Source organism: Amphiura filiformis, chromosome 2 (assembly GCF_039555335.1).
Source record: "Amphiura filiformis chromosome 2, Afil_fr2py, whole genome shotgun sequence".
In the NCBI taxonomy this organism is placed as follows: Eukaryota; Metazoa; Echinodermata; class Ophiuroidea; order Amphilepidida; family Amphiuridae; genus Amphiura; species Amphiura filiformis.
In genome coordinates, this window is record NC_092629.1 from 31233755 (window position 1) to 31257894 (window position 24140).

The 24140-nt window shown below is 36.3% G+C and overlaps 1 protein-coding gene across 1 annotated transcript in view; it reads right to left on the minus strand.

The window, feature by feature from the left end:
• Positions 1–24140, minus strand: part of LOC140139896 (uncharacterized) — a 35138-nt gene that overhangs the window by 8543 nt on the left and 2455 nt on the right. The window contains exons 3-17 of the mRNA XM_072161663.1: positions 21909–22031; positions 21575–21697; positions 21045–21167; positions 20703–20825; positions 20391–20513; positions 19845–19967; positions 19503–19625; positions 19191–19313; positions 14668–14790; positions 14088–14210; positions 13269–13391; positions 4162–4307; positions 1747–2008; positions 1045–1299; positions 34–45 (exon numbers count right to left, since the gene is read on the minus strand). Of these exons, the coding sequence (XP_072017764.1) occupies positions 34–45; positions 1045–1299; positions 1747–2008; positions 4162–4307; positions 13269–13391; positions 14088–14210; positions 14668–14790; positions 19191–19313; positions 19503–19625; positions 19845–19967; positions 20391–20513; positions 20703–20825; positions 21045–21167; positions 21575–21697; positions 21909–22031 (2028 nt within the window). The remainder of the gene's footprint in view (positions 1–33; positions 46–1044; positions 1300–1746; positions 2009–4161; positions 4308–13268; positions 13392–14087; positions 14211–14667; positions 14791–19190; positions 19314–19502; positions 19626–19844; positions 19968–20390; positions 20514–20702; positions 20826–21044; positions 21168–21574; positions 21698–21908; positions 22032–24140) is intronic.

The following is a 24140-nucleotide window of genomic DNA, read 5'->3' on the forward strand; positions in this document are numbered from 1 at the left end:
GATAGTAGATAAGTTTGAACTGATTATTTGCACCAGCCAAATGGACTGGATAATGTAAGATCGATCAAATTTAAGCTTAGTAACAATCGAATAAACAAAGGTCCAGATGAATGATGCAATTCGAAGACATTTAGCTTTTAGCTATACCACACCTCGCGCACGGAAAGACCAAAGCAGGCGTAAATGATTGAGTTAATACGCAGTTTGTTGTTTTGTACCGCCGGCAAACATGATGAAAATGATTACAGTAAACGACTGGATTCCAAATGGCACCAGCATGTTTAATTTAATACTAAATTCATGTAAACTAAATGTACAACACGCATTGTGGAATTATTCGACCTGTAGCTGTGGCAAATTTGCTCCTCTTTAAAAATCTTATTTCTCTTTTTTTTCACATTCACAACACAATACTATGGTTAATTATATTATGCAATCACACAATTACAATACATAGACAGCTATCTTTGGCTTTACCGAAGGAATTTCATGCAATAATACTACAAAGTTGCAAAAAAGCCGATAAATTTGCTAGAAAATCTGGACACGGATGCTGCATTTCCAATTGGAAGACGCAAGAAGGTCACTTGTCCAGACTTCCTGTCTACAAGCTAAAATGTCACCGGCCAACTGGTCACGTGGGCATTGAATTAAGTGCCTGTATTTAAATAACCTAAGAAAATACCCGATAGATGAGTCAGGGTGCCGAATGAGACAAAGCTATACTCTTACCTGAGATACTTCTGATCATTGGGAATAGTTTTTCCCGCCAAAAGCTACTTCTGCATCATTTTTATCACACATTTTGGTATCGCCCAATGATGTCAAGAATCTTTGGTAGAAATGTTTTCTTTGCCCCCCCCCCCCTCCCCCGTTTCATGTAAAAAACTAGCACACATTTTGGGCAAGCTTATCCACTATCCCTAATATAAGTGCAAATCAGGCACTTGGAATATTTCGACATCCTGCCGTGACATATTTTCTTCTATACGTCAAATAGGCTATATCAGAACATTAGCCTGATTTATTCAAGTCATGCATTTTAAGGAACTGGGCGCACCTTCATCTCCGTTGCAGCTAATGAATATTTGTCACCCTTCCATGACATATAGGTAACACCCATATTTAAGTCAGCGGTATAAGGTCCGGCAAGATAGAGTCCATTCAAGTTGGCTGGACAACAGGCCTTGTACCACCAACCACCTTTACATGCGACGCCACAATTTATTCCATGCACATCATTGTCTGCGTCACGTGTTGTAAATTTATAGCCAGCATGATAAGTGAATGAATCGCCCGCTGGGAAAACAAACATAAGAAATAACGTGACTAATTACAAATGTATGTGAATAACGTCAATTTGCATGTTGTTATAGTACTAGCATAAACAGTATGTGAAAGTGTTTATTGGTTTTATTATTTTCATTTTTCCTAGAAATATCTACACTTTTTAGATACGCATAATTAGCAACGTAAAGCATGACACACATGATAGTTTTCACTGGTTCGACACTATTTCTTTCCCATGTGCCCCAGTCGGTATACTACTGATACTACTGATAAAGTTACTTTATTCATAACAAGCCAGGCGGGTGGATTTTGAGGGTTCAGCTGGCTAGGTGCCAACTTTCTGGGGGACTCAATGGGGAATTTGGGGATGATTCGGGAAATGTCAGTTTAGTGTATTTTGAGCGGTTGTTGGAAGAGGTGTCTTATATCTACCCACCCCACACAAGATTCAAATACCTTCTTCGCCAATATCTGCTCCAAGCGTCAATGTGTAATCACCCGCCTCGTCACTGATGACAAATGACGCATACAAGTCATACGCCCAATCAGACCCGTCAATTAAGTCTAACCTTAACTGGTATATTTTGCCATTGTTAACTAGGGCATAGATGTTATCATTGCCAAGCCAATGTTCTACTGCAAGGTCACCAAATCCAGCCTTATAATCTGCCCAGTAACGGTAAAAATCTTCTGAACCATCAACACGTCTCTGGAACACCTGGCATTAGATATCAATAAGATGAAATTACTACGTACAGGGTGTCCCAAAAAAAGAGGCCCCGCTTTACACCCTCTTTTCTCCTATTTCTGATAAGTTGATTAAATATATTTTGGTATGTAAAAACCTTTAAACCTTTAATCGTTAGCTTTAATAAACCAAAACAATTATTTCAATCGGCTCACAACTTTTGAAGATATGCTTTTGAATAAAAGTACCCGTTTTTCACTCTGTCCAAGGATAGCAAACAGAGTTGTTGGGATGGCTGATGCTGTGGAGTGGCCTGCACGATTACCAGACCTCACACCACTTGATTTTGTTTCCTTTGTGGCAAATCCAAGATCTTCGCAAACGTATTACTGAATGCATTTGCAAATATCCGGCGCACAAGGATGGTACGCAACGCAATTGATGCAATGAGGACCACTGGCTGAAACCTGTATTCGCCAAAGAGGCAACCAGGTAGAGGGCACAGTAGCACAGTAAACTCACTTCAGAAGAACCAAAGACAAACCAAGCAGCCTTTTAGGGCTTCCCTTTATCCTAAAAAGAGAAATGACTTATGTTGTAAATAAAAAAAGAAAGCAAGAAACAAAACAAAAAGGCATAAATAACCAAGAAAAAATAAGTAATTGCAAGTAAAGCAAAAGAAGTCCCATTCGGCATCCATTTTACCCACAAATTAATGACACTATTAACAAAATCCATTGCCCATAAACCCACCGGTAAAGCCCATTCCATTAATAAAGTTATTTTATAAAGTTATTATTGGGGAATGTTTGATATTCATGCATGGTATGTGTACTCCTTTTCAATCTTTGAAGTAGCCAAACCTTCTCCGTGGATAGAGTGAAAAACGGGTACATTTCTTTAAAAGAGCATATCTTCAAAAGTTGTGAGCCGTTTGATATAATTGTTTTGGTTTATTAAAGCTAACGACTCAAGGTTTTTTTTTACATACAAAAATATATTTGATCAACTTTTCAAAAATATGAGAAAAAGAAGGCGCAATGAGGGGCCTGTTTTTGTTGGGGACATCCTGTATAATTTTTTTAATGAACCATTGAAGTCTCAGGGTTTCAGTTGCATTGTAATGTCGGTTCTTCGGTCGAAAATATGTAAATTTGGGTGCAGCATACGCCCAGAAAAAGAATGTTGTAAATTATATTGCCTATTCCCTTTATCATTGTGGTTGGGATAAATACAATATTGTCGACGAAACAAAACACTATTTTCTGTTCTGGATTTTACTTTTCTGTATACATGTAACATCAGAGGTTTTGGGGTTCAAAAGTTTAGCGAGAATTGTTATTTGCATGTAAAATAAGCTGTTTCGAGCCAAAAGTAACATTTTTCGAATCATTTGCTTTAAAAATCTGGTCTGTTCGCCCGTACAAGAGGGTGGTTAAGGCTGATTATGGTGCTATTTTAATCTCTCATTATTTATTATTATTATCATTATGGACGCTCATTTGACTTGCAGAGGTATAAGGAAATACTTCTTATTTTACACTAGGTATTGGCAGGACCGTTCCTAGGGATTTCGCCGCCCTAGGCAAAGCCTTTCCCTGCCGCCCCACCAAAGCATACCAATATAGTGTTAAGGGGGTTACCCCCTTGAAAACTCGTCAGTTTTGTCCTATTTGTATTTCCGCCCTCATTTTGTCTTCCCTTTTCTTTCTCCATTCCCGTTTTTTTTTCTTCTTTTTCGCCTTTTTTTTCGTCCCTCTGCGTTTGCCGCCCTAGGCGACCGCCTTACCTGGCCTAATGGTGGGAACGGCCCTGGGTATTAGTCATTAAAAAAAATCAACCCCCATTTCAAGTCTAATAGCGCGTTCCTTATATTAGGAATATATTCCTGGACAATATTACCTGGACGCAAAAAAAACAATCTAACTATTGCATTATACATTTACTCCTTTCAACCATGTGGATCAACTCTATAAATCTTTTTTTCACAATGAATATCAATATACCCAAGAACATATTATTATTTCGAATTCATGCTTTGCTCCTTGTGATCGTCCGATTCAATCATTCATAATATATATTTGTTATGGTAAAATGTAATGTCTGAGAGATGTAGTATAAATGTACATTGCTATACCATCTCTGTAAATTAAAGAATACAATAAAACAAAATATTTACTCACCACCCAACCTCCTCCGTCGGTGTCCATGTCACACCATACTTTCATACGTGTTGGTGTTGAGGTACCGCTTACAATGGGATATATACAATAAATACCACTTGTATTTCCTCCATATGTGGACACGATCTCATAACAATCTTGAGGTTCTGGAAAACAAAAGGTACGTTATTTTCTAGTTGTTCTTAAAGGTGTTTCCGAGAGTTTTGAGCTTAGTGTCCGTTTTTATTTTGAAATCAGATATGGCAAATATAAATTGTATTTTGATCAGCTTACTTATTTAACTTCTTCAGTATTGAGCACCTTTAGCATGTTGATATTGCATTACTAACAGATAACCAGTGACGAAGCGACGGGGGGGGTTTGGACACGTGGGGCACATGCCCTGGGCGCCATACTTACGGGCGCCGAATTGACCAATTCAGCATCAATTCTGGCCCCTCCAAGCAATTAAAGTAAAAAATTTCACGAGCTTCCTGCGCATTTCAGCACAAAATCATTTGAAAGATAAAATTAACATCGTTATTCAACTTCAATTAATTAGTGGAAGGCCCAATTTGTGCACATCACGATTGTTTCAGTAAGGGGGGCATTGTGTATCCTTAGCCCTGGGCACCACAAGCCCTAGCTACACCACTGGACAGGGCCGGATTTACCATAGGGCCATATGGGCCGGGCCCAGGGCCCCCAAAAAATTGCCCTGTGTAGTGTGCATCTTCCATTTTAGCCGAAAAACACCATGTTTTCGGCCAAAATTTTGCACTGGCCTGTTATAGTAAAATCAGCTTCAATTTGGGCTAAAATAGTCTACAATTGCATTTTTTCGTGCGCTTCGCGCGCAAATGTCCTAATGACAATCTAAAAACCTGGCCACTTAAGTGCACATGTCTTCCTCTCACCGTGTGGTTGGGGCCTCCACATTTTGGCCTGGCCCAGGGCCCCATAAAGGTCAATCCCGGGGTCAATCCGGCTCTGTCACTGCAGATAACATAATACCTTATCAGCTTATCTCTAACTTGCGTAGTCGTAAGAGATTCCTTTTTGAACACAGCGGTCCATTCCTATTCCTTTTCCGATTTTGTGAATGAACTTATTTGATTAGTTTTTTTTAAGCGCGAGTCCGAGATAAATGTAAGTGCGCACGATACTGGCATCAGGACATAGTGGATTGGCTCACACGATTAGGCACACATTTCTAAATTGCTATTATACAGGTTGACCTTCAGATTATAAGAAGTCATGTATAGCAAAAACAATGTTTAGAATTAGGGATGACCATCATAATTTCATGTTGCCCCTATTGCTACAAAAGATTGTTTTCTGGAAAGAACTCATCAACAGCAGTATTTTGGTGGTTAAATTGTCAAAATCGGTCAAAAACTTTTCGAATTATGCATTTTCAAAGTTTCCAATTCTGACTGGTCATTGGAACGAAATAAATTGACAAAGTCTAAAAATAGCAATGTGAGCAAAATTGGTATAAGCATATTATTATACCTTTTATATTTCTTTATTTTAATATATATGCAAACATGAAACAAGCATATTGTGAAAGTATCAAAGGGTTTCTTATGAAATGGCACTTTACTAGTCAATAGCATTAAGTATTTCTTCAAACCGAGGCACTGAAATCATGCTTTTAGAAAAACATCATCCATAATGGCCGAAGTGGCACAAAATCAAAAGTCCAGGTGAACTTTTTTCCACAACAATATACACTACACATAAGAAAAATACTGATGTTCTACAAGGGATTTTTAACAGAGGAATCCAAACAATCAAGTACTAACATGCACAGCTTTGTCCTGATATCACTTCTGGGGTTTTAACAAAATGTTTAACCTCTATTGTGATTGGCAGCAGCATACGGTATCTCTTTGATAGCTGATAATACCCAGCCATTCAGCAAGTGGCTAAAACTGACCTTGATAGGCTTGAATGAATACTGTCATCTGCTACAAAACCATCACACTCTAGGACCTGGTCACTCCATATGCTACAGGGAGCACAGTACTTTAACAATGGAGTGAAAGACTCATTATTGATTAGGCGCGTACTTTAAAAGTACTGCTCCTGTGCGTGTATAGCAGGAAGTCAGTGCAGATGGTATAAATATAAGAAAATGTTTAGGGTTGAGATCAGGTGAACAATACATCAAATGAGCACGAAACTTCACATTATGTTCAGAAAGGTGTCTATTTAACATGATTCGAAAGGTATATGGAAATTCCAAAGAGAAGCAGGTGATTTAATTTTTAACTCGAGATCTACTTGTCCATTTTTTTAACTTTTTACAGAGGGTATGATAGAGGTATAACGACAACTCTGCCAAATTACAGCTCAGTAGGTTCAGGTGTTCACCTGATCTTATTCATCTGAATATTTTGTGCCATTCTGAGCAGTGCTGCATTTGGCCACTGGCAATTAAGCCCACTGTGGCGATGGACCAATTTTGACTCACACTTACAGAAAAACCAAATAAGTTATGTTGCTGTAATTTGCAGGATAGTTACAAAACATCTATGGGAGTGTTCGAATCAAGTTGATGGTTCATTGGTCATCCCTATTAGAATGTTACAAACGGAGTTCGAAAATAGGATCAATGGGCAAAATGGGTTTTGAGAAGCTCTCAGGAATGTTTTTCAAAAATAGACAAGCGTTAAATAATTGGGCTATACTGGTTCAATCACTTCTAAGCTGTTAAAATGATTTTGTGAATTGTTATTAAAATGAGGTTGACAGAGAGAACTTGTTTGATACAAATAAGTAGACACTCGGGAAATTGAATTTGCTGATGAACTCTCAACTGACGTGTTTAGATTTTATCTTGATGATATTTACCTTTGTTGGGTAGATATTTTATTTTAATTGTTGATACCACGGAGCTATCATATTCGTGGAGGCGCAATAGATTACATAACGCATTGTAACATTGGGACAAAAGAGTTCCACCATTAAATCGGTGACTAACCTGACAGCGTATTAACCAGGCAGGCTACTGTCAATAAGTGATCAAAAGAATGTCATGTGAAAGCGCCCACTTGAGTGAGAGGTACCTATTGTGTTCATTCAACCCAAGGGTGTGACGGGGTGTTCGCCAAAACACATAATCACACTGTACCGTCGAAGTACAATTATTTACCACCTACGTATATTTAGGCGCCTCATTTAAATCAATTCAATAGAGTTGCTGATCGATTACCCGTAACACCGTGCATGGCTGCTATGTATATTCGCTACCGTAGTCCGACGTCACTTCCTGCCGAGGTTACAGCTATTTCCTTGGTGATGGATCACGCCGTTTGCATAGCAACATTATATACGCTGTACTGAACAAAACGACACGAGACGGGCAATATATCACCCCTGAATTCCATGGGCTGATGTTATCCATAGAATGTTACCACATTAGTAAACGCTGTGATTAAAAATTCTTTCGTTTCTAAAGTCACGGCAAACCAGAGTATATAAATGTGGGTTTTGATGACTCGATCAGAGAATCGCCATTGATTTGTATGTAGAATTCGTAATATCGACTCACCAAAACACCGTTGATGTTCATCTGTTTGAAACTCAAGTTTTAGCCATTTCTTATGGGTTTCACTGCCTTGCCAGCTTTTGCAAGATGTTTTTCCTTTGAAATCATGAGGTTACAGGTCTTAAATATGACTGGTAGTTAATAATTTTGAACTTTTGATGAGTAAAAAATACGGTCGAAGACGCCATATCGCCCGCCACAGTGAGAGGCAAGACAGGGAATTCCCCGATGACGTATGCCGACCGGCTTGTGTAACCATGCGTATGGTTGGCCCGTTAAAGGAAATCTGTACCATAAACTAATCAATGGCTATATAGTTGCAGTAATAATAAAACGACAAACAGTAAAAGTCTACGCTTAATTCCAAATAAAGGAGAAATTCTTAATTCCTTACGACGATCAGCCGTCAGTTTGAAATCCATGGTGGCTGTCATATTGCTACCCGATGTATTTTTATTACGCTGTAACGGTACCCCGATTTTGAAACCAGCGAAATCCGTGCCACAAGCCTCGTCCCTCGTGAACTTTGGTGACACGAAGCGAATACTACCAAAGTTCAGATTCAACATTCGTTCAAAAGAAAACGCGACAATTTTTACCATAAAAAATACAGAAGAACATAAAAATGTATTTTAAGTAATATTTATGATCAACAATGTCTTTTGAGAACGAAAAGTGTAAAAACAGCACAAAACCAAATTCGCTGTGGGGTCGCGAATGCCATAAAGCAACACACGCTCGCCGAAGGTAGCCGTGGGTCTGTGTGAAAGGTTACACTACCGCTTGTGGCAGAAAGGATTCGCAAGCAGCTATCATGGCGGCTTCCATGAATCGCAGAAACGAAGGATTAAAAGTGCTTTTTCTTTGTTAGGAATATTCCGAAATTCATATAGACCGTCTGGTATGTTTAATTTAATGGTATATAACTATATTAGCCATTGATTAGTTTATGGTACAGATTTCCTTTAACAATGATTAGCGATTGTATCCAATCTCGACGGTAAATAAAATGATATAATTGGAAATATCTTACAATTCGTACATTTATCTTTAAAATACAAATTGATATTAGGGTCAAAATTTGTTGGCTGTTTTGAATAAAATAAGAAATTTATTAATAATAAATAATAAATCAAGCGAAATCACATCAACTTTATTGTTTTCGGTTACCGGTCAAATTTTTGTGATAAAGTAACATTATTTATTTATTTATTTATTTATTTATTTATTTATTTATTTATTTATTTATTTATTTATTTATTTATACATTTAGTCATCTTATAATTAATTAATTAATCTATTTATTTATCTATTTATATTTAATGAATTAATTTGTTTATTTATTGTCTTCTGTTAACGGTAACCTTTTAAACCTTTATTTAGTATTATTTATTTTCTTATTTATTTATTTAAATATTGATTGATTGCTGGATGGATTTACTTATTGATGTATTCAATCACTTATTCATTTATTTACTTATTTATTTATTTATTTATTTATATAATTATTTATTTGCTTTTTTATTTATTTGTTTATTTATATATTATATATTTTTTGTAATGTACTTTTTTAGAATAGGCATGTCACTGTGGCTGCACAATACTTCTGCCACACTGTGCATGCAAGCATAACAGTAAATTAAAACCATGAAAGTTGTTCAATTTTGGCAAACATCCATGCCGAAAAATTAATTTCTCAAATGCTATTTATCACAATTGTTTGAATTTTTGATATATGGTGTGTGAAATCTTTCTGTGACTACCATCGGTTTTTTTTAAAATAAATATTGCTTCGTTTAAGAGCTACTGCCTGTTTTTATGAATTGTTGAAGATCCCTCATAAATCAATAAATATAGGCCTTTTGAAAAATCAAGATCTACCACCATTTAGCTGAAATACTAATCTTTCTAAGCATGTAAATTATTTCCGTCGACAACGAATGGCACACTTGAGGAAAACGATTTGAAACAAAAGTTAAGTTTAAGTGAGTTTAAAGGAGTAATATTCAAACCACAATATCTAAGCCATTGTGTATGTAAAACCACACCATTTTTGTATACGCGGTATAGTGAGAGGGCTGTTCCTTTTACCGTTTCTATTCCCATGTTAATCCAGATAACAAAATGTTAATTTAAAGTCTCATTGCAAATTAATTTTTATTTTTACTTTTCGGATTTGGCTTTGAGCAATGATGACACATACCATATTTACAGAAAAAAATGAAAATTCTATTCCAGACACTGTCAAAATGTCAAAGTTTGTATTTTTTGTATTATATTAAAGTAATTAACTGCAGATTCTTTACTCAACATCATAAAAGGTTCAAATTTGACAAATTCATGATGAATGAAAAGACTTTCATTAAATATTGAAAAAAAAATTACTCATGCCAAATTTACATAATAATATCATGAATACATAATTAGCTGTAATAAGCTAATTTGCATAATTGATTACTTTTTTTTTTTTTTTTTTTATCAATTGAAAGAACTTTGTATACATATGTTTGTGAAAAAACCGCACCCTGATATCATGTACGGTTTTCTTTTGGCATCAATTTTGCATATTAATTAGCTGAACTTAGTCATTTTTTCAACTTTTATTTGTCTGCAGATTGGCCGGAATTGCTAAAATAGTATATTTGGTTAATTTATTATAATTATTCAATGATAGATTTTTTAATTTTGTTTTCTTTGACGAAGTTAAAAAAGATAGGCAATTAACCTGTGATACTTAAATTAACGTTGCTTTTTCAAGCAAGTGTCCAAATAAACCTTCAAAATCTCGAAATGTGCCAATTTTGTCATTATAACAATTTGTGGCAGATTTGCATTCCATTTATGAGCATCTTAAAATTGACACTACGTCAAAATGCATTGACCGATTTCAATTCCGTTTTTGATGCTTTAATAAAGGTCATTCATGTAGAAACATATAATAACATGTTTCTGCTGCCCTTATTTTTGAGGTGATATACCTACTACGAAGTAGTTTAAAATATAACCAGAGCTTGCGCCAAAGAAATCTAAATGATTTTCATTTATGTTCTTACATGCAAGCTAAGAATTAATGATAATAAAAGAGAAAAAAGTAAGGAAAACAGGGGGAACAGCTTGCTTGAGAGACTTGTATTTATGGTGTATGATATCGAGATGTAAAAGCCAAACAGCTGACTTTTCATTCAAGGATTGGCCCCTGATTGGTACATGCCGATGAATCTGCTCTGCAATTAAAACGTGGTACTCCCCGCGTTGAACATGTGGCTTGTGAATGCAAAAAAAAATGCCGTGGATGCGAGGGGGATGGTCCATACAATCCCCACCCCACCCCCCATGTTGACGCCTGTGAATGGGTTTCTGTCGAAATCAACCTCATATTTGACCATGTTAGCCACAAATTTTTTTTAGTGCTTCGCGCGAATTTATTCCACTTTTGTCCCATATTTCACCAGTTTAGTTTCAATAGGCCTATGGTAAAAAAAATTCGCGCGCATTTGTACCATAAGGTACAGGTACTGGATGTACTCTACCGGGTAGGCCTACAAAAAAATCCCACCCCGTGTCAAAAAGAAATCTACGCCACTGCTAAAGTGTAGGCACAAGAAAGAATAAGTGCAGAGAAATGAAAAGAAAGAATAAAGAAAATAATAATTATTATTAAAGAAACTAAGCATATAACAGCACTAGGCAGCCATTCAATGATGCCAAAACCTTTTACTATGCGTTATGTAATTAAAACACCCAGTCAGATGTATTTCACACCTGCCAAACACAAGTCACCCAATTTCGATAACTGGACGTTGAATGTACACTCTCATGAATATTGATTGGCAACATTTTCCAATATGTCAGCGCTCAAATCGGACACAAAACTATTTTTAAGAAGAGGGAATGTAAATAGACCATCAAATTACAGACCTACTTCTCTGCTTGATGTCACAAGGAAACTTGTATGCATATTATAAACAGTCTGTATTCTTGGTCTAAAAAATAATAGGTTTTTTTCTTCAGAAAATGCAACAGATTTCACGAAAGGCTACATGACTGTTGATTACATTTCACACTCCGTGGTATTATTCAAAAATATATGGTAAAAAACAATGGTAATCGTTATTGCCTTTATATTGACTTCTCGAGTACCTCGGAATAAGCTCCTTATACAATTAAGCAAATGGGTGTAAATGGTAAAATGTACAATATTCGTTGTAATATAAAAAATGGTTTGAAATCTTGTATTAAAAGTGGTTTACATCTTTCAGATCTTTTTGTTTGAACTTTGGTCTTCGCCAGGGCTGCCAAATTAGCCCAGTCTCCTTCTCAATATTTATTAGTGAGCTTTCAAGACTTCTTGATGTTAATGGTGGACTTGGTGGTCGTAGAATTAATCTCGATAATAACACTGAAGTCAAAGTATTGTTCTATGCAGATAATATTGTATTAGTTGTAGATAATGTTGGCAGTTAAAAAAACAAATTGATGTTTTTGAATCGTTTTGTAATATTTGGGCATGTCCGTAAATAAGACTAAAGTTATCATAAATATAAAGGAGAGTCTTCTTCTTCTTCTTCCTTATAAGTGCCTCCCTCATTTGTATGAGTATTATCGTACTGCGTACAGACAAGCTGCACTCTGGAACCTAGAGTAGATGAGTGTATTTTTGAAGTACAGTCAACAGTACCGGGATGATCCCCTGCTCTTTTCGGGTGCACACTACATTAATGTGGGAAAATATGCATGTAGACGGGACCGACAGCTTAAAGTGCCCTCCGAAGCACTAAGCAAGTAGAGTGAAGTGCCTTGCTCAAGGACACAAAGAGCCAGCCGAGCGCAGGCGGACCTGGGATTCGAACCCTTGGCTGCTTGGATTCACAGTCCAACGCTAGGCCACGCTCCCCTTAGGAAGATATCAAAGTGTTCTTTTTTCAAGGTATTACCTCTACTGAAGCAACGGAAATGCAAGAAAAGCAATGCATGCTTTGTAATGAAAAACGTTGGTGGATTGTCCTTGTCAGCATATTGAAAAAAAAGCTGATTCAGTCATTGCCCCTATTTTGCTTTAAGGTTTAAGATATGATGCTATTACGAATGTGTATATTAAGGCCTGCAATAGTTTTTTAGTGGCGTCGGGAGAGCGGATTCGCGCAGTGTTAGTTCAAGGCCCGGTCGTGTCCAAGGAATGTATGTGCACTTGGTTTATCCCGATTCCATACTCGCTCTCGCAAGTTTTCTTCGGGAACTCAAAAACTTCCTTCACCCAATGGAATTTGGAGAGCTGCACATATAATTGGTGGATGTTACGATCTTAGTGCGGATAGTTTTGCGCTGCAACTGGCCGCGGCCTAGTTGATGCGATTTGATTCACCATGGCAGCGAAGTTACAGTACTTTGAATCCCTTAAGATCTGAAAAAAGGCGCTATATGGATTCAAAATGTATTTATTATTTATTTCATCACACAAAACATCAAATGTTGTTACTTTAGGATGGGGGAATGGCGACTCCCTATGTATACTTCTCAGGTTGTGCATTGCATAAAATACTGGAAAATTGCAATATGGTACAAATAAACTAACCTGTACATATTACATCATCTCCACTGCAACTAGGAATACATGTACATATGAAGGAACCAACGGTATTGTTGCAAGCAGCATTTGTGCCACATTTGTCAGTACCCAAAGCACATTCATCAATATCTGTACCAAATGTAAGAAATAAGTTATTCTCAATAAAGCTTAAATAAAGTGGATTTACCTGGAAACACATCACAAATATTGATACTAGAACGAATTTGCTTCAAAAACTTAGATCAACACAGTAGAAAATTGCGATAGGAATTCTAAAAAGCTGTTTTTATTCAGTGACAATTATTTGAAATTAATAGAAGGGCAATATGATACAAAATAGACTAGTTCATGTTAGAATAGAATAAATGATAATATTAATGTCAGTAATGCATCTTTCTTTACCTTGATATAAAATGCGTTAAAATAATCAGGGTAGTATTCATGAGTAACATTTGGTAATATCCGACCCTTGCATGTCCTTCTGATATCAATATTTTTTTGAAATTCGCGATATTATACAATGCTACAATACAATGCTATGTACTGAAAGTTTATGTAGCTGGCACGAAGGCCCGACCATCATGTGATAATGTCGACATTTTATGGTCTATTTTGGGAAACTTTATGTATATCTTCAATACAAAAAGGTCAACTTTTCATATGGTGGTCGGCTTTTCATTCCAGCTACATACATTCGAAGAACATATGATTAGATTTACTTAGAGGACTGTTAAATGTCAATAAAATAAAATTTGACTACCATACACGTGACAATTATTTGAAATAAATAGATATGATATGCCGATATGATATCAAAATACTAACCAAAGCATGTTACTCCATCTCCACTGTAACCAGCATGACATGAACATATAAAAGAACCATCGGTATTGGTGCAGTTAGCATTTGTGTCACAGTTATCGGTGTTTAAAGCACAATCATCTATATCTGTACACAAATGTATGAAATAAAATATCTTTAAAAGGACTATTAAAACTCAATGTATCAGCTAAAAACAAATCACCCCCAACTTGAACTACCCACCCCTACACACACACATAAAATACAAACATTATATGGCAATTTATTGAAAATTGAACTTTTGACGTAAAGACGTTAATAAAATCTAATGCTATGTACTTATATTATATGCAGCCGGGATGAAAAACCGACCTTCATATGAAAATGTCAACCTTTCGTATTGAAGATATATAAAAGGCCTAAACATTTTAGGTCTTTTGTGAAACTTCATGTATATCTTCAATACAAAAGGTCAACATTTTTATATGATGGTCGGCTTTTCATCCCAGACACATACATTTTAAGTTTATATAATTAGATTTACATAGTTTACTTAGACGAAATAAATATAACTATACCGATATGATATAACAAATATACTAACCCAAGCAGTTTTCTCCATCTCCACTGTAACCAGTATAACATGAACATATGAAAGAACCATTGGTATTGATGCAGTTAGCATTTGTGTCACAGTTATCGGTACTTAAAGCACATTCGTCTATATCTGTACACAAATGTGTGAAATAAGGTACTTAAGGGGTAGGGTTGAACGTTTGGGCAGTATTTTTTTTGTGGGACATGAGAGCACATTACACATATCGAATTACATCCTGAATACGAAGAATGTCATTCTGATATCAAATAATTTTGATTTTTTGAAATTCGCGATATAATACATATTTTATGGAAAATGATTAAAAATTGATATTTTTGATATTTAACAGTCCTCGAAGTAAACTTTATAAATCTAATGATATGTGCTTAAAGTGTATGTAGCTGGGATGAAAAGCCGACGATCAATTGAACATTTTGACCTTTCGTATTGAAGATATGGATTTTTCCCCCAAAACACCTACAAAATTTAGGTCAAAATTTTCAATTGATCGTCGGCTTTTCCTCCCTGTTACATACACTTTAAGAATATATCATTAGATTTATAAAATTTACTTCGAGGACTGTTTATATATCAAAAATGTGAAAAATATCAAATTTTAATAATTTGTCATAAAATTTGTATTATATCGTGAATTTCAAAAAATGAAAATTATTTGATATCAGAAAGACTTTCTTCGTATTCAGAATGCCATTCGATATGTCTGATGTGCTCTCATGTCCCACAAAAATACTGTCGAAACGCTCATTCCAGATCCCTTAACGTTAAAAAGTGAGCTGTTGTAAACTGCTTATCCACAATAATAGCCTGTTAAATAAAATTTCAAAGTTTTAGAGGCCTGAGCTTTCGATCCTAGCAGGATCTTTATCAAAGGCAGAGTGACAAGACAACACACAAACATGCATATATATAGGGACATGGACATAAAGGTAAAGGAAATTAGCAAGACAATAGAAGACATGAGTGTTTCTTAGGAAATATCAATTGGGGCATGAAGTGGGATGTCATGAATGGAAGTAAGCGGGATAAGGAAATGAATGAAGACAATGGGCTGAATAGAAAAATGAAAATGAATGGTAAAATACAACTACAAACGTATTACATAATGATAGAAGTAAATGGGAAATAAAGCCTAAAATAATAAGTGGAGGGAAAATATTATAAAAATAATTAGGGAACAAATTAATAGGGGGCGAAATATTATGATAATGAAGAACAAGTTAGTCGTTTCCCTCTTGGATGTTAAGAGCGTCTGGCTGGATGGTACGTAGGCGCTTCATCCAGAATTTCTCCCTGCTGGCACGGACGGTGTCGGGCGGTTACTGAAAGACTCAATGCCCTGTAGAATCATGTCGGAGAGTGATTGGGGAGGTTAAAGTGATTACCAACAGAGGTGTCAAGCTTCTTGGTGTTGAAAGTGGACCTGTGTCCATAAAACCGCCTCTTAAGTGCAGTCTTAGTTTATCACACGTACTGTATACCACAAACCATATGCACAAGCTCTGCAAGAAATGAGATACACAGCATTAGATCATAGATCTTTTTACAGTCTATGATTAGATGTGGTGCAGATGATGTTGCCCCTGATCCTGGGGGAGGAATTGTTGGAATTACAGGTGACAGAATCCCCTTCTTGGATATGGTCCTTGCAAACAACACACCTGTTGGAATTACACGTGAAAGTACCCTGTTGTGTTGAAGCAAAAGCATCAGAAAGAGGGGGGACTTCAGCTCTCACAAGAAGATCTCTAAGATTGCGGGGGTGTCTGTAGGCCAGGATGGGGCTATCGGGAATCGCTTGTTGTAGCTGATATGAGGTTTGAAGTATATGGTGATTGTCATTAGTGATGCTACGGATAGGAGGGAGGTTAGGATGAAAAGTCACCAAAAGAGGGACTCTGGTATTGGTGTCCTGGCTTCTGGACTTCTGCTTCAGTACATCTGACCTGGGAAGAGATTTGACCTTGTTGATGGCCTGCTGCACTTTGTGTTCACTGTGTCCCCTAGATGTAAGGTTCCTCTTGAGGTCCGTAGCATGCTGTGAAAAGTCAGAATCATCAGTACCAATGCGGCGGAGGCGGAGAGCTTGACTATATGCTATACCGCTTTTGCAATGTTGGGGTGTAGATACTGGTGACTGTCTATGGGCTTGGTGTAGAGATCTGTGACAAGGGAGTCATTCTCCTTTCTGATGGTGACATCCAAGAACTTGTGGTGAGAAAGTTCAGATGTGAATTAAATTGTTCTGAGGAAAGAATTGGCATGGTCAAGCAAGGTGTTAAGGCTGTCTTCTTCTCTGGTCCAGATGAAAAACACATCGCCAATGTACCTCCACCAAATCCATGGACGACATTGGGCAGCATCCAACATCTGCTCTTCAAGCCTAGACATTAAGAGCCATGGATTTCTTTCTCCTACAGATTCTAAAGCTGCTCGATTTTATCTCCTCCCCAAGGAATTCTGGTCGACCCAATGTATCCCGTAATGGTTCCCCCACATTGACCTTTCGTATTGAAGATATATATGTTCAAGGCCCATTCTCCGTTAAAGCGTCCAAGTTTGGTCTCAGGAATGACAAAATGCCAACCACAAAGAATTCATAAAATTCATTCAGAATCGTAAACTCTAATAGTTTAAGAACACAAAACAATGCATGGGTGATTTTTCAACAATATTTCATTTTTGAGCAATATTACTTGTACGTATTGGGGGTAACGTATCAGTGGTAACGTATCTGTGAAACCCTTTCCCATCTTTGTCTTAATCGTGCAAGTGTAAAAACTGACCGACTTAATACCCATACTTGACCAGTCATCACCCAATGTACTAAAGTCTGGTATGGTATTTGGCTTAATTTATCACATCGTTTTTCCGAGGTGTGTAGAATTTAGGTAACGTATCTGTGAAGGCATGAACGTAACGTCAGGACTTTTTAGACCTGATTTTTTTACTTTGAAACCATTGTGTTTTGTTCCATATATAAAATATAACTATGGAGCCTGCTTGATCCATCACATTTGAGAACATTCATCTAGCCAATTATTTTCACAGATTGTTATCCATTAGAAATATGGTAACGTATCTGTGAACAATATTGGCGACATAGTCTGAAAGACCTGTTGGAAACATTTAATGATCTGTGTTGTGATGATTTATACTTTATAATTAGGGCATGATACCAGCTAATGAAAAGTACCTATAATCCATTATATGCGCGCATGTTTAGAGAGCAGGGACACGTTATACTGGACACACCTTGGCTGGCGACATGGAGGAAAACAATGGACATGCATAATCAGCTTTATTGTTTTATACTTTCTAGGCATGTTACAACCTCTAGCCTCACACATTTTAAAAAGCAACTCCTAAGTATAAGTTATATTAATAAAAGTTATTTCTTTCTGAAGAAACAAGTCTGAATACGACTTGAAACCATGGGCGACACATATTTGGCATTTTGAACACTTTATCGGAGAATGTGCCTGAAGTTTCCACATTTTTGAAACTTCATGTATATCTTCAATACAAAGGTCAATTTTTATACCACTATGATGATCGGCTTTTCATCCCAGCTACATACATTTTAAGTACGCACCCAGCAAACACAAAACGTTTTCGACATCATTCGCAAAAGGTTATAAAAGGTTGTCAGAAAACGTTTAATTGTCGGGTTATATAAAGGGTATATTAAGAGTATTAAACGTTTTCATAACCTTAAAAAACATTTTTTGATAATCTACTGCTCAGCAAACAAAATGTTTTACAGAAAACGTTTAAATGTCGGGTTATATAAAGGGTATAAAGTATATGATGTGGGGCCGTAGTGGTCAGCGACAACCTGTAAAGTGTGCTGTGGCTTGTGGATCAACGTCTAGGCGTTGTGCCTGTGCGTAACGCACTTTAAATCACTACGTTGTTTTTTGTTTTTGTTTTTTTTATAAAAACGTTTTAATAACATTCCAAAAACATTGCCCAAAATATTTTCAATAACGTTTTAAAAACGTTTTCATGACCTTTATATAACCCGAAATTTAAATGTTATTAAAAGGTTTTGAAAAAAAAAAAAACATTTTAAGAACATGTCTATGTTTGCTGAGTTCAAATATTTTAACATAATGTTATTTAAGTATTGACACAATATCTGGCAAAAATGTTTGCAAAATAGATTACAATAACATTTTTTTAAAACATTTAAAAATATTATTGTAGTGTGTTTCATACAAAACGTTTTAAAACGCTATCATGACCTTTATACTATGATCGACGGTATCAAAGGCAGCGCCTTTAAACCCGACATTTTAATGTTATTAAAACGTTTTTACCTAAACCAAAAGCCAAAATACAACTTATTTAAAACGTTTTTAAAACGTTTTTGTGTTTGCTGAGCATCTATAAAGTATTTACTTAGACGACTGTTAAATATCAGAAATATAAAGTTTGACTACCGTATATGTGACAATCAATTGAATTAAGGAGATCTGATATGGCGATATGATACCAAATCTACTAACCTGAGCATGTTACTCCATCTCCACTGTAACCAGCATAACATGGACATATGAAAGAACCATCGGTATTGGTGCAGTTAGCATTTGTGTCACAGTTATCGGTGTTTATAGCACATTCATCTATATCTGTACACAAACAAAATTTGTATAGCACAATTTAATAATCTTGATGTAAAGGAACCAACCGCATTGGTACTATAACGAAATTGCTTCGTAAACCGAAAGTAACCAGAGTAGAACATTTCGATAGGAATGCACAATATCCAAATGTAGTTTGAATAAACAGAATGGCGATTTGGTACAAAATAGACTAACCTGTGCATGTTACTCCATCTCCATTGTAACCAGCATTACATGCACATGTAAAAGAACCGACGGTATTGGTGCAATCAGCATTTGTGTTACAGTCATCGGTATCCAGTGCACATTCGTCATTATCTGTATAAAAATGCACGAAATGAAACGTTTTTGAAGTGGACTATTAAAATTAAAATTTGTTTTGAAGAACTAGCAAAGGATAATTCAGATGACGAGGACGAAGAATCTGTTATTGAATACTTAACGCAATCAAAGCAGACAATTCATAAAGGATATTCTGCATTTTCAAAGGTAGTTTGCCTCGGTGATAAAGTATTTGACATGGTGGTATGGACTAACCTGCACATGTTACACCATCTCCATTGTAACCGGCATTACATGCACATGTGAAGGAACCATCGGTATTGGTGCAGTTAGCATTTGTGTCACAGTTATCGGTATTTAAAGCACATTCGTCTATATCTGTACACAAATGTATAAGACAAGGACTATTAAAAAATAATTTATCAGTCAATTTATCGGCCTCCGAGATACTGTGGGATGAAAAGAAAAGAGACACTAATGTTTCTTATAAAGCTTGAATAAACTGACTTTGCTTATCAACATAATGTGGTACCACATCACAATTAATATTTATATCATAGTACTTTGGCAGCATAGAATAACAACATCAACCCCCATATAGTAGACGCAAATTAAAAATAGAACAGAAGAATAAATATTGCATATTATTCAACAATCTTGATGTTGGTGGAGTCAACGGTATTTGCACTAAAATGATATTGTTTATCAAAACAACCATACTATATAAAACATTTCGACTGGAATGCACAATATAGGTAGTTCGAACAAACAGAGTGCTGATTTGGTACAAAATAGACTAACCTGAGCATGTTACTCCATCTCCGCTGTAACCAGCATTACATGCGCATGTAAAAGAACCGACGGTATTGGTGCAAACGGCATTTGTGTCACAGTTATCGGTGTTTATAGCACATTCATCTATATCTGTACACAAACAAAATTTGTATAGCACAATTTAATAATCTTGATGTAAAGGAACCAACCGCATTGGCACTATAACGAAATTGCTTCGTAAACCGAAAGTAACCAGAGTAGAACATTTCGATAGGAATGCACAATATCCAAATGTAGTTTGAATAAACAGAATGGCGATTTGGTACAAAATAGACTAACCTGTGCATGTTACTCCATCTCCATTGTAACCAGCATTACATGCACATGTAAAAGAACCGACGGTATTGGTGCAATCAGCATTTGTGTTACAGTCATCAGTATCCAGTGCACATTCGTCATTATCTGTATAAAAATGCACGAAATGAAACGTTTTTGAAGTGGACTATTAAAATTAAAATTTGTTTTGAAGAACTAGCAAAGGATAATTCAGATGACGAGGACGAAGAATTTGTTATTGAAAACTTAACGCAATCAAAGCAGACAATTCATAAAGGACATTCTGCATTTTCAAAGGTAGTTTGCCTCGGTGATAAAGTATTTGACATGGTGGTATGGACTAACCTGCACATGTTACACCATCTCCATTGTAACCGGCATTACATGCACATGTGAAGGAACCATCGGTATTGATGCAGTTAGCATTTGTGTCACAGTTATCGGTATTTAAAGCACATTCGTCTATATCTGTACACAAATGTATAAGACAAGGACTATTAAAAAATAATTTATCAGTCAATTTATCGGCCTCCGAGATACTGAGGGATGAAAAGAAAAGAGGCAATGTTTCTTATAAAGCTTGAATAAACTGACTTTGCTTATCAACATAATGTGGTACCACATCACAATTAATATTTATATCATAGTACTTTGGCAGCATAGAATAACAACATCAACCCCAATAACATCAACATAGTAGAAGCAAATTAAAAATAGAACAGAAGAATAAATATTGCATATTATTCAACAATCTTGATGTTGGGGGAATCAAAATGATATTGTTTATCAAAACAACCAAACTATATAAAAAAAACCATTTCGACTGGAATGCACAATATAGGTAGTTGTGCTGATTTGGTACAAAATAGACTAACCTGAGCATGTTACTCCATCTCCGCTGTAACCAGCATTACATGCGCATGTAAAAGAACCGACGGTATTGGTGCAAACGGCATTTGTGTTGCAGTTATCAGTATTCATTACACACTCGTCAATGTCTGTATAAAAATGCATGAAATAAGAAAATTTATGAAGAGACTATTTAAATTCAATTTTTTTAAGAATTAGCACAACAGCCTAACATTTATGATACCGATGACGAGAACGACGAAGCTGGTAATCAAAGCAGAGAATTTGCAAAGGATATTCTGCATTTCCAAAAGTAGTTTGACTCGGTGATTATTATTTAACGCGATGGTATGGACTAACCTGCACATGTTACACCATTTCCATTGTAACCGTCATTGCATGTACATGTGAAGGAACCATCGGTATTGGTGCACACAGCATTTGTGTGACAGATATCAGTACCCAAAAGACATTCATCTATATCTGTACAATAGTGTATGAAATAAGATACATTTTTTAATGGACTATGACAGGTAAATTTCCTTAACGAATTAGCACATTTGTTGTATCAACTATTATTATTACTTATAATCTTTATTCAGGGTAGGTCCGAATCAGCTAACCGCTGGCCTTACCCGGGGCCCTGCAATAATACATATATACAAATTTAAAACAACATATCATAAAATATTTAACTTCAACCACCATATCAACATAACATATCAACTCATATTATAACAACAATATAATAAACTCAATATATTGAGCAGCGGCGTAGCTAGGGGTGGGCAGGGTGGGCGACTCGCCCACCCTGGAAAAATCTGGGGGAAATTTTGGAGCAAGAAGGAAAAAAAAGAAAGGAAAGGGGAAAGAAAGAAAAAGAAGGGAAAAGAAAGGAAAGAAGGGAAAAGAAAGGAAAGAAGGAAAAAAGAAAGAAGAGGAAAGGGAAAATGAAAAAACAAAAGGGAAGTCTAAGAGGGATGGGGGAAGGAATAGGGAAAAGGGGATAAAAGAGGGAAAAAGAGGAAAAAGAACAGCAACTTGCATGTTTATTGTGGGGAAGCAATTCATGCACAGGGGGAAGGAGTGTAAGAAAGGGGAAGAAATTGAAGAATATGAAGAAGGACAGGGAATTTAAGGAAGTGAATTGAGGGGAAGTAATTTAAGTGAGTGTAATAGAAGGGGGAAGGAATGAGAGAAAGGGGGAAGAAATTGAAAAATGTAAAGAAAGAAAGAAAGAGAACGAAGAGTAGAAGGGGGAAATAATTTAGTGAATGTAATTAGTGAATGAAACAACTTGTTAAATCCACTCAAGAATATCAGTATTGTTTTATTGTATTGTTCTTCCATTGTAAATTCATTTTTGTTTCCTTTCAGATAATTCTAAAATCAAAACTTTACATTTTTTACATGACAAATGTATGCAAGGAGACGGTATAAAAATGCACAAAACCCATGAGCTTCCCTGGACCCTCACCAGGGGCCCTAGAGCGGGCCCCTGGACCCCACGCCTATGGGGTTATATAAGATGAGAAATTGTTTTAGGTACCGCACCGCTCCCCGCAGCCCCGCACCGCAGCCCCGCTATAATATATCAGATGAGAAATTGTTTTTACGTACCGCACCGCTCCCCGCAGCCCCGCAGGGGGAGGTTGGAAAAAGGAGGTTTTTAAAAATCCCACAAAAAACACCCCATGGTTAAACTATGGTTTTGAATAGCTAAATGGTTGAAATGGCAAGCCCTTTGTGTAGATTTTCATGTTGGACCCTCATCCTGCATACACTTCAAAGTTGAGGTACTGCGTTTATCATTTATATTTAAAGCCATTTCATTTGAGACCAAGGAAAAGGCATATAATAATTTATTAGTAAATGATTTAATTTTACTCATGATATGATGTGTTTTTCCCTGCAATGAAAAGCTGCTCTGTTAATTTATACAATCTTGAACTTCAGCAGCGATAGAAACACCAACTTGAAATTAGGAAAAGGTGTCGATATCGTAAAGCATTTTTAAACATTGTAGGCCTATGCATCGTTTTGTGATCAACACTGTTAAAACACAGTCTATTAAAAACATTACACGTGATTTGATATGCTTCAACATTCACAAGGAAACTGGTCAAGAAAGGTATCAAAGCAATTGTTCAAGTTTCCTCTTTGCACGAATCCATCCATATCATGATAATTTGTAGAAGAGATCACTTTAATGGTAAAGGAATTTTTGGGACACCCTGTACTTATAAATATTCATAATAAACACTAACTTTAACCATAACCCTAACCCAATGGGCTTCTAAATTTAAAAAATTTCAAATTTCAAAATTAGCCAATGGACGACTATTATAGCTAAGCCTCTGCTGTGCGGGACTTCGGTGCGGGGCTGCGGGGAGCGGTGCGGGGCTGCTGGGAGCGGTGCGGTACCTAAAAACAATTTCTCATCTGATATAACCCCATACACGCCAGTGGTCGCTCCGCTCGCTATGCTCGCTTCGCTCTATTTTTAATTATATATTAACTTGGGGAAATTTTGGAGCCTTGCCCACCCTGGCAAAGAGGGCTGGCTACGCCCCTGATATTGAGACAACCTGC